This window comes from Gracilinanus agilis, chromosome 2 (assembly GCF_016433145.1).
Source record: "Gracilinanus agilis isolate LMUSP501 chromosome 2, AgileGrace, whole genome shotgun sequence".
In the NCBI taxonomy this organism is placed as follows: domain Eukaryota; kingdom Metazoa; phylum Chordata; class Mammalia; order Didelphimorphia; family Didelphidae; genus Gracilinanus; species Gracilinanus agilis.
Window position 1 is genome coordinate 420,599,404 of NC_058131.1, and position 12,604 is coordinate 420,612,007.

Genomic DNA, 12,604 nt, shown 5'->3' on the forward strand with positions numbered 1-12,604 from the left:
AAAAAAAAAAAGTAACAGCAATATTGTACACCAATCAACTGTGAAATACAACTAATCTCAGCAATAGAATGATCCACGACAATTCTGAAGGAGTCAGAATTTGAATCAAAGCATATTATTTTTCACTTTAGTTTACTTGTGTTTTTATTTTGGGGTTTTGGTTTTGTATGAGTATACAATCAATATGGAAAAATGTTTTGCATGATAATAAATGTATAACCCAGATCAAATTGCTTACCATCTCCAGGATGGGGGAGGGAAAGAAGGGAGAGAAACCATTTATATCTTATGATTGTGGAAAATGCATGCTGAAAATTGTTATTACATGTAATTGGAAGAATATCTCAAAAAAAAGGTCATTACCCAATTGATAGGCACATGCTTATTTATCAAATCTTCAATATCAAATGCTATAAATATTCTGATATATATGGGATCTTTCTTTCTGTCTTTAATTTCCTTTCTGTGCATGCCAAACAGAAAAAAATCTAAAGGTCAAGCTTATGGATATTTTAGTCCTTTTTAAGAATTAAAAATTTTTTTTCTTAGCATAATTCCAAATTGCTTCTCAGATTTATTGGATGAATATACAGCTCTACCGGCAGTAGTAAGTAGTGTACCTATATTCCTGTAGCCCCTCCAGTAATAGCCCATTTTTTGGTCATCTTTACCAATCTGTTGAGTGTGAAGGAATATTTAAAACTTCTTTGGTAAAACTAAAAATACTAAGAAATAACACTTTTTCTCTAAAAAGTCCTTTCCAAAATCCTTTGAAAACCCTCTAGGAAAGGTGGAGGACAAGGAAGGACAAAAAATTCATATGATGAATTGATTAAATTCAGAAATTTAACAAAGAATATCTCTAGTCTAGACAAGGAAGAAGGAAACCAGCATTTGAGCTTACAATAGAGTTAGACAGTAGGCCATTCTAATGGGGAAAAACAACACACTGAAGGTAGGGGGGTGGCTGAATAGTTTTGAAGTCCAGTGACAGAGCGGAGAGGGTAAGGAAGAAAGGCTGGTCTGAGTCCCTCCACAAATTGGAAGTTCCAGGAGGAACTCAACCAATGGGAAGAAGTAGGAAGGGCCTTGTGCCAAGGTGAGCAGGCCACAAGGCATGAAGGGAAGGCATGAAAAGAGGTCCCACGCATAAAGAAAAGTTTCAAAATGAGTCAGTAATAGAAGAAGCAATGTTTTTAAGTCCAATGAAGATAAGATCATCTTTCCACTCCAGAAGTGAACAGGACATTAACCTAATAGCAATCTTCCCCTCTCAAGCTCAAAGAAGGAGATTGGACTAAACTGCATCCCAAGGGAAGTACCTCCTTTTCATTCAACAGGCTATTCTCACCACCTCCTATTCAAATTAGTCAATATGGATCTAGGGGAGGGAGTTCATTAATTCTTCAGGGAGATTCATCTACCCAGAACTGTATTACTACAAAGTAATTCTCCCCACCTCTGAGATTCTGATAAATACTACCTAAAATTGCAAGGACTAGAGTCTCATGTTGGAGGACATGGAGAAATCAATTTGGACATCTTTCTCCAAGCTAGAAATTGTTTGAAATCTTCTTTGGCAGACTGGTATCTAAATATGAAATACAGTATTAGTATTAATATTTTTTCCTTCACTAAGGGAAAATTCTGAATTTTCCTAATTTTTTAAAATCAGTTAGTGATTTGGAGCACTCTTTCATATGATTAATAATTTGCCATTTTTTCCAGAATATCTTTCTAACATTTTGATATGTGTGTGTATACTCAAGGAAATGGCTTTTAGACTTAAATAATATTCTATAGATACTGGATATGAGGACCATATGAGAAATATTTAATAAAAGATTTTCTGTAATTAACAGTGTCCTTTCTTATTCTAGCTGCATTAATCTTGTTTATGTAAAAGCTTTACAATTTCATGATCAATTCTGTTTTCCTCTATTCCTCGAATTAAGAATTTTCTGCTAAACTTTGGTTGTAAAAGGTACTGCCTCATTTTTACTTCTATTTTTTCCAAATGTTGTGAACTTTAATTTAACTTTAAAAAAAAAACAACAAAAACAAAACCCTATTCACCATTAGCTTATTGTATTATATAATTTTCCTAACAGTTCTTTTTCAGTAAGTAGCTCTTCTAAGCTTAACAAATCTCTAGATTGTGTTTCCATCTGAGCTGTGCTTATCAAGTATTTTCCACCTGATCCATTGTACATTTCTTTTGTATGGCATTTAAAAAAATTAATTTGTTTGTTGGTTACAATAAAATCCCAAGTACCTCACCCTACTCTTACTCTTACCTCCTTGTACTAGAGAAGGCATCACCCAACAAAGCCAAAAAAGTATATAAATTATGTCTTTCATATTTCTATTTACCAGTTCTTTCACTGGAGGGACATTTATAAATTATTCTTTGAATATTAATCTTGTAGCTATAATATAATTTTCTCTTAGTTCTACTCATTTTGGTCTTCATAATTTCATGTAGGTCTTTCCAAGGTTTTCTTAAACCAACCTATACTCATTATTTCTTATATTTTCCTTTTTTAAAACTAGTATAAAATAGTTTCCACAACTGCTACTTTATAACATGAGATCTAGAAGTATTATTACCCTTTCATTGATACCTTTCTATTATTTTCCTTGATATTCTGAATTTCTTATTCAACTGATATAACTAAATCTATAAGTGTAGGTAGCATCATACTGATTATACTAATGAGGTTTACCCATGAGAAATAACTACTTGTACTATTTGTCATTATTTTCTTTAAAGAGTGTTTTATAACATTTATATACTAAAGTCTTGAGTTTTTTGTAAGAGTGACTCTCAAATATTTATGGACTTTGAATGGGATTTCCCCATTTTGCTCTTGGATTTTTAAATACTGCTATATGGAAATGTGGCCACTTTTGTAGATTTACTTTGTGTCCTGCTATGGAATTTTATAATTATACTTTGCTTATCCTCTGGAATTTGATAAGTAGAACATCACACTGTCTACAAATAAGGATAATTTCATCTCTTCTATACCAAATTAGGGCCATTGATTTATTTCTTTTGCTTTCCTGGTCTTTCTAACATTTCTAGAACTATGCCAAGCACTGCTTTATTTCTAAATATACTGGGAAAGATTCTAGTTTTCTCTTTAGCAAATGCTAGCTTTTAGTGATATGCTTACTATTATCAATAAACTGGCCCTTTTATACCTATTATTTTGAGTTTGTTTGCATAAAATGCTGGTTTTTAATCATACATGTGGTTTTCAGAGGGTTTTCTGCATCTATTTATATAATCTTGTGATTTAGAATGGATTTGTTTTTAATATGATGTATTTCATCTTACATGGCTTCCTAATGTTGAAGCACTGTTGCATCCCTAATAGTAATCCAATTTGTTCATAGTGAATCATTTTTTGGATATGTTGCTATAATCTTTTTTTCCTAGAATTTTATTTAAAATGTTTGCATTAATCATTAATTATAATGATCTAAAATTCAATTTCTTTATTTTCTTTCTCTCTGGTTTATATATTAGAGCAATATCATCCCAGAAATGAATTCTGGCAGAATGTTTTCGTTCTCAATTTGAGAATACCTAATTAGCAGATATTGCTCTGGAAATATTTGATAGAGTTCATCTGTAACTCCATCAAGATGAGAAGTTTTATCTGTTAGTTACCTTATGGCTTGTTTAATTTCTTCTTCTAAAATGGGTTAAAGAGGGGTTAGGGAGATTTGGGGGAGAGGAAAAGAACATGAAACATGTAACTAAAGGAAAATATTCAAAATAAAAATTGAAAAAATAAAATAAAATAAAATTGGGTTAAGATCTGTATTCATGATCTATTAAGTTGGGTATTTTATATTCTTTGTGTACTGTGTATTGATTCTAAGACAGAAGATCTGAGTTTAAATTAAATGAATGAATGAATAAATAAATAGATGTTGCATCTGCCATTAATGCTCTTTATTTTATGAACGCTATGTTTCAAGAGATAGTATTTTTCCTCTTAAGACAGCTTAGCTACATCCCAGAAATTGTATTACATTGTCTCACTGCTTTTCTCTCTTACATGGTTATTTTCTTTGTGATTTGTTGATTCATTATTCATGATGTCTTTATTAAGTCTCCATTTACTTCTATCTCTGGTATTATTTTTGTCTTATTAACATTAAAGGACTATTTAGCATTTTTTCTTTTTCACATTTATCTACAATTTCTCCCTACCCATGCACATGAAATTTTTGGAAAGGTAGAATGTGGCAATGAGAAATATATGTATTTAGTATTCCAGTTAAGAAGATATCATAAATTCTTTAGCTCTAAATTTGTCTTTTAGCCTCTAATATTGATTGGTATGCAGCAAACTGCTGATTTTATTTTCTTATTCATTCAGCCTCTTTTTTGTTTTCCTGGATCTGTTTAATCCACTAACATTTAAGGTTATGACTTCTATTTTCCTACTTTCACTTAATTTCTGTTGATTTTCACATCCCTTCCTCTTTTTAAGTAAGCACTTTATCCCTACACTTCCCATAATGTTAGGTTTGCTTACACTCAGTCAATGAGCATTTATTAAGTACCTAAATATGTGTTGGTATTGTTGCTTAAGCTCCAGAGGTATAAAAGGGGCAAAAGACAATCCCTGCATTCAAGGAGCTCACAATCTAATGGGGAGACAATAAGAAAACAAAACAATACAAATTAGCTTTATGCAAGGCAAATAGGAGATAATTAAAGGAGGGAAGATACTAGAATTAAGAGGGATTGGGAAAGGCTTTCTATAAAAGATGGGATTTCAGCTAAGACTTAAAAGAAATCCAGAGCATCCAGGAAGCAGATATGAGCAGGGAGAGCATTCCAAGTATATAGGACAACCAGAAAAAATGTCCAGAACTAAGAGAGGAAGTAGCTTGTTCATGGGACAGCAAGGAGGCCAGTATCATTGGATCAAATAGTACTATGTATGAAAACTGGGGAAGAGGAGTGGAGGACATTAGGTTAAATGAAGAGCTTTGAACACCAGAGGATTTTGGATTTGATCCTGAAGGTGATAGCCACTACTGTTTACTGAGTATGAGGATGATATGGCTAGACCAGTCCTTTGTACCAACTTGTCTCTTCTTATAGGCTTTAATCTTCTCTCCTTTACACTTGTCTGATTCCAAGTTCATTGACTTTACTTTAAAAGGTTGTAATTTCTCTTAATGTGTATAGATTTTACTATTACCCTTTTCTTTCCTGATCAGCTAAAGTATATGGATCTTCCCTCTCCGCTCTTAGTACAAGTTTTTCCTCCAGTTCATATACCCTCAACAAGTACCTTCCTTATTCTGTGTCCCTCATGAGGGCAGTTTTTGAAGTGCTTCCTTTTCGATTATATAAATACACACACACACACACACACACACACACACACACACACACACACACACATATATTTATATACATATATATTTCTATCTTCTATCTCTATATTTTATTTGTGGATCTTAACACAATTCTTTTTCTGCTGTATCACTCAAAGAACTATTACTTCATTTATAATATATATTTCAAACAAGCTTTACTTAATAGTAAGATAGTTTTATATCTGAATTTCCTTTTCTGTTTTATACTATAAATGAAAATGTTAATTTCTTTTGTTCTTATGAAATTCAAGACAAAAAAATCACAAAGGAAGCAATGTTGAATAGAAACTATATTATATAGAAGTTATTGTGTCCCAAATCATGAGACCTAGTCTCACTCCCTACCCTTAGACTACAATCATTTATCATTCCTAAAGCTAAGGTGTAATGCCAGCTCTGTCCCCTCCTACCACCCTGGGGACTCAAAACATCTCTTCTATGGTGGGATATAATACCATCCCAGAAGGTGTCATCTTTTCTCAGAGAAGAGTCTCCTAAGGCACAAATTACACTCAGATGAAACTAACATATGGCCTATCCCTTTCCAACCCCATCTCCCCATGGGATTCTACAGTAGCATCCTTTCCTATCACTAAATGAAGACATCTCTTCTATTTTGCTCAGAGCAGTCCCGCTTCTCTATTGCTTTTAGCCTATTCTCCCACAGAATATTTAGCCTATTCTACCGAGTGATTAAAGAAATTACTATCCCTTTATTTTCACCTATGAGGGAAAGAGGGAAAAATAACATTTAGCTCATCACAATCTCTACCTTTTCTCTCCCCACTAGCACAAAAGATACTGATTCACTTATAAAGAATCACAAGGTTTATTCCATGGAGTAGTCTTTTTTGTTTCTCTTTCATTGTTTAGGTCACTCTAAAGTCTTTAGCCTCTTGGTTTTTTTTGTCATATGATGACACCTCTTTATTCTTTTATTCTTCATAAAATAATAATATAAACTTTTAATAATTGATTTCACTATATAGTCTTTTCCTGATAATTATACTTATTTACCTTTCTTGTTTCTGATCTTTGTGGGGCTGAAAGTCACATATTCTGTCCACTTCAGTTTATTTTGAGGTAATTCTTGAAATATTTTCCTCTTGTTGAAGGTTCATATTTTTTTCACTGATGATTAGGTTCACCTTAGAAGGATTTTGGGTTGAATCTTTAAGATCCTGTGCTTTTTCAATATTCCTTTCCTTTTTTTTTTTTTTTTTAAATTTTAAACCCTTAACTTCTGTGTATTGACTTATAGGTGGAAGATTGGTAAGGGTAGGCAATGGGGGTCAAGTGACTTGCCCAGGGTCACACAGCTGGGAAGTCTGAGGCCGGATTTGAACCTAGGACCTCCTGTCTCTAGGCCTGGCTCTCAATCCACTGAGCTACCCAGTTGTCCCCTATTCCTTTCCTTTTGAGGAAAAATCTTAAGCTATTCAAACTGGCATACTCCATATATATGGAAACTATATATATAGTCTTTCTCCAAATTTTATTCTTGAAATTTTTACATTTAATCACTACCTACAATTATGAGGATTTTCTCCAGCAGCAACTTGCAGGTCTGATCAATCAATGCAATGTTGTCTGTATTCAAAAGTTCTGCATAAGCTAGGTGGATCAGTGGATTGAAAGTCAGGCCCAGAAATGGGAGGTCCTGGGTTCAAATATGACCCTGGGCAAGTCACTTAACCCCCAATGCCTACCCCTTAATGCTCTTTTGCCTTGGAACCAATACGCAGTATTAAATTTTTTTTTAAACCCTTACCTTCTGTCTTGGAGTCAATACTGTGTATTGGCTCCAAGGCTGAGTGGTAAGGGTAGGCAATGGAGGTCAAGTGACTTGCCCAGGGTCACACAGCTGGGAAATGTCTGAGGTCAGATTTGAACCTAGGACCTCACGTCTCTAGGTCTGGCTCTCAATCCACTAAGCTACCCAGCTACCTCCCTCCCCCCCCCCCCCCAGTATTAATTTTAAGATGGAAGGTAAGGGTTTTTTAAAAAAAAGTTCTGCGTAGTTTTCAGGTATTTTTTCCTTCAAATTTTCAATTTGTCACGTTCTAAGAGATTTACAATATTTAGATTATCTCTTCATTCTGTCTATAAGGTCAGTCACCATGTTTTGTACAGAATTCATGTAACCTTTTAAAGTAGCTATTTTTTTCTTCTCTTATGCCAATTGTTTTTCCACTTATGTATTTTTGTGTGACAAATCTTTTATTCTCTCTCAGAGCTATTTATCTCTCTTTTGAACTATTTTTTAATTCTTACTATCGCTTAATGATCTCTTAAGTGTTTACAAAATTCTTTTTTTTTTTTAATCAGAAAATTCTGGATCATTTTCCTTTAAAGAACACTACTTGTTTGGTATTAAACAGTGTTCTGGTTTTTCTTTACATTTTACTCCTTTTCCTTTATGTTTTCATGAAACTTAAGTTTATCTGCTTGTAAGTTAAGGTTTTATTTGGGTGTTTTATCTTGGCTATTTGTTCTTTTGGACTCTTGCTTTACCAACTGTTTGTTTATGGTTTACCTCCTCACTCTTTGCCAGTGATGGCGAACTTTTTAGAGGAGTGAGTGATATGAGAAATGTCCTCAGGTGCCCATAGAGAATGGGAGGGGAACAGCTCTGCTCCAAGTCCCTCTGGCTTTACTGTAATAAATTCTGGCAAACTCTGTGCTGGAGCAATGGCATGTATGCCCACAGAGCTCTGAGTACCCCCTCTCTGGCATGCATGCCATAGGTTCGCCAACTACTCCTCATCCTCCTTGTTTTAGAACTTGTGAGGACACAGCTTTGGTCTCGGTTAAGAGTAAATTCAGTGGGGGCTGAGGGGAACTAGTTTTTTATGCCTTATCAGTTTCTTCTCTTTATGCATGAAAACTCTTTTCCCCTCTCTGGCTTTGCCTTTGTTTTCTACTTCCCTCCACCAACTCCAAATGCTCTTCCTTTTCTTTGGACATGTGGGAAATCAAGTCACCATCACTGGTGGGGTAGGGGTTTCAGTCTGAATTACTAATGAATTACTATTACTCCAGGTATGTGTAGTGGGCTGAAGGGGAAGAGAAGAATTTCTAAGTATTGAGTTCTCCAATATTATTTAATGAGTTGTTATTATTTGGTTTTTTTCACCTTGAGCAGTGTTCCTGCTTTATCTTACAGAAATGAACTTTAGTTACTCTATAGCTAAAGCATAATTTCTTATCTGAAAGTTTATAGGTTGCAGAACTTTTGAGGATCTTTAACTAGATGAGTGCTAAGATGTTTTCCAACTACTGTGATCCTTAATCATAACTTCTCTGTAATTCAATTTAACAAGCATTTATTAAGTGCTTATGATATTCAAAACACTATGTCAGGAACTGAAGACAAAAATAGCCAATACCAAACCTCAAGAAGTTGGCATTCTACCAAAAATATTCATTTGATACAAACTCTGCTTCCTAACTAGCTAATCATCACACAAACTGGTACAATTTAATGTAAATAACATATAAATATGTAGTGCAGTGTACAGCCAGTGAAATGAAAATATGTATGGATATAGTTAAATGTTTTATTGCTTAATAATTTTAGAATGAAAGAGATAAAAAGTTCTCTAGAGCAAGGAGGGCTAGATAGCACTTAACCTAATTTAGTACAAAATAATTCTTACTTAAAGATTTGAGAAAAAGTTGTCTTTTATGCTTTCTGGCATTTGAGAGGGTTGGCTTCATTTGGTGTACACATTTTCTTTAATGACTACAGTTAAGCCATCACTGTATCTAAGAAAGGAAATATCAAACCTGCTGATACTATTTCATCATTCAAAAGCTCTCATAGGTAATTTTATCTTCATATATTCCCTTCTCACCACATAAATATAGCTTATTATTTTTCTTGTCTTAACTCTATCTTTTAGCCATCCCCAACTGAAAACCTAACAATAATCTAATTGTTTCTGGACATTAGTACCTTTGTAAAGACAACAATGCTATTAAAAGTTTAATTAGTTTACTGAATCTATTCCCTCCCCAAGGAAAAAAGGCCAACTGGAGATATTTAATTTTAAATATACTGGGCTTTAATTTTAAAATGAAATTTTACCTTACCTCACCAAATGCACCTCTTCCAATTACTTTAATTATTTCAAAGTCATCTCGATGAAGCTGCATTTCCTTCACCAGTTGTGTAAATGGCTTTGCTACAAATAAAAAGGTAAAATTAAAGCTTAAACCAGTGTACCTGGAAATATTAACTCTACAAGAAAAATGTGTGGTTGATTATAACAACCAATTAGCTTTTATTTTTTCAGCATGAGGGGAGGGGATGATGACATTACATTAATTAATTTATAGGTTTCTAAGTCGTTTAGCTCAAATACCTCCATAACTTTATATAGAAAAAGATTCCTAAGTTCTGAGTGACAATTCAATAAAAGTTAAAAATCTTCTACAATAAGGGCAGACAACATCTACTGTAATGGAATCTGGTTTCAATTATTGTTGAGATGAGGAAAAATGCCATACTTCTGTATTCTGTTCCTTCTGTATTTAAATGTGTGACAAATACATGAAAGGAATATGCTAGACAAATTTAGTAGCTGTCCTTCAACAATGATGCTCTCAAAAAGTTAATTGAATAAGGATGATCAATGATAAAAAGAGATAAATGTCAAAAAGCATAAAGTGATAATTTTTGTAGTAAAGAGCTATAAATAAAGTAGATGCTCAATCTACCTGCTTTGTCTTACACGAGGAAATTAAGGCATAGTGAACATTGATGAAAATGGAAACAGGAGTTTGTCCTGTTTCAGAAACTAGTTGTGTAATCCAGAGCAAGCCACTTAATCTATCTGCTTCTATTTCCTTATCTGTAAAATAAAGGGGTTGGATGGCCTCTAATGTATAATTCTATTACTTACTTTCACAAATAGTAAAGAGTACTGAAAGGGGTTTTATTCTATCATCTGTCTAACAATATTTCTCATTGTCACAGCTACCATACTAGTTATAAGTTACAAAGTTATAAAGTGATAATTGTATAATTGTTACTAGTGAAGTGAACTGACCAGTATAAAGAGGCTTTATCTACAAAATGGTACAAAGAAGGCAAGAGTTAGTTTGTCTTCAAGTGGCTACAAGCCAGGTTTATAATTCCAAGTGAACAAGGGAGTTAAATGCAGAAGAAAATGCACTGACTTGATATCAAAAAGAAAACATTAAAATCCAGCTTTGTTATTCATTACCTATGATACCTTGGACAAGACAAAACACTAATGCCCTCGAGGCCTCAATTTTCTCTAGAGGGAACAGACAATGTGATTCACAAAGTCCTTTGCAGCTCTAAATTCTGTGATCAAGGTCCTAAGACCAAAAAGCCTAATCGCCTAATCATTAAGTTGTCCAGAGGACCATTTGGCCTCTTTGAATATATATTTCCAACACCCAGCAGAGAATCTGGCTGGACCCTGAATGTTTGTTTACTCCTTGAATAATTAAGTCTCCTGTGAGTAAAAGCAAATAAAGGGGCATTGGGGGAAGAGGGATGAAGGGAAGATAATTGGAATAAAGGTAAAAAAGATAGAAAAGATATCAATAAAAAAATGTAAGAGGCATAGCCACAAGTAGTTTAAAGAAAAGGAAATCAAACACAGGACTTATATTTTTCTTATTTAATTCTCTTATTACCCTTTGAAGACATTAAGGTTCTAACTAGACACTTGTTTCTTTTCTCTTAATAAAAATATTAGTATATTCTACTAGGTTACACATTATCATATGGCTATATCCACTTGATAAAAATAAATTTACCTTTCTAGGTTTCTCTTGCCTCTTCTATTAGTATTTCAAATTTCCTACTCAACTCTAGCCTTTTCATTAGAAATGCTTGTCCTCTGTATCATTAAAAGTCTATTTTCACCTTTAGGAAGATACTAAGCTTTGCAAAGTAAGTTCTTCTTGGGTGTAAGATTATGTCTTATTTTTGCTTTTTGGAAAGCTGTATTCCAAGATCTCTCATTTATGACTGAAACTGCTAAGTCTCTTGTGATATTGATTGTGGTTCCTTGCTACTTGAACTCTACTTTCTTTCTGAATGCTTGCAGTATCGTTTTCTTTGATGTGGGAGCTCTAGATTTTGGCTGTGGCATTATTGGGGCTTTCAGTTTTGTGGTTTCCTTCAGGAAGCAATCAGTAAATTCTTTCCTAATTTTCTTATTACTGTTTAGGGTACCATCACCACCAGCCTAGCTTAACTCCTTACTTTCTCACCCCCATGTCCAATCTGTTGCCAAGTCATATCAACATCTCTTGAATAAATTCATTTCTTTCTGATACTATCACCACTCTGGTGCAGGGCTTCTTCAAGTCAGAACAAAAATATTACAAAAGCCATGCTTCAAGCCTTTCCTTACTCCAAAATCCAGCCTCCACTCAGCTGTCAAAATGATCATCCTAAAACTAAGGCCTGATCATGCTATGCCCCTTTTCCCCAACTGAATGAATTCCAGTGACTCCCTATTATATCAAGAATTAAATGTAAACCTTCTGTTTGAAGTTTAAAGCTCTTTATCACCTGTCCCCTTCCTACCTTTCCAATCTTCTTACTCCTTGTACCCTAACTCTCTCCTTCACATAGTCTATGACCCAGTAACAAAAGCCTGCTTGCTGTTCTTGGAACAAGACACTCCATCTCCAGGCATTTTCACTGACTGTCCTCTATGATTGAAATTCTCTCCTTCTTCATCTCTACCTCTTATCTTTTTTTCCAATCCCAGATAAAATTCCACCTTCTAGAAGAATTCCTCCTAATCTATCTTTTTTTTTTTTTAACTTTACCTACGGTCTTAGAATCAATACTGTGTATTGGTTACAAGACAGAAGAATAGTAAGGGCTAGGCATAGAGGGTTAAGTGACTTGCCCAGGGTCACACAGCTAGGAAGTGTCTGAAGCCACATCTGAACCCAGGACCTCCCATCTCTGGACCTACTTCTCAATCCACTGAGCCACCTAGCTGCCCCACTAATCATTCTTAATATTCATGCCTTTCCTCTGGAATCTAAATTTATCCTGTACATAGCTTGTTTGCAACAATTATTTGTATTAGACTGGGAGCTCCTTGAGAACAGGAATTTCTTTTTGACACCAGCCCACCTTGGTATTTAATACAGTGTTTTGGTGAATAGCAGGAGCCTAATAAATGCTAAT

General features: G+C 34.1%; 1 protein-coding gene across 1 annotated transcript in view; it reads right to left on the reverse strand.

The window, feature by feature from the left end:
- The window catches only part of CDC42BPB (CDC42 binding protein kinase beta), a 132,099-nt gene extending 122,505 nt beyond the window's left edge, over positions 1 to 9,594 (reverse strand). The window contains exon 1 of the mRNA XM_044659909.1: positions 9,508 to 9,594. Coding sequence (XP_044515844.1) covers positions 9,508 to 9,570 — 63 coding nt within the window. The 5' untranslated portion in view covers positions 9,571 to 9,594. The remainder of the gene's footprint in view (positions 1 to 9,507) is intronic.
- Positions 9,595 to 12,604: the final 3,010 nt, after the last annotated feature.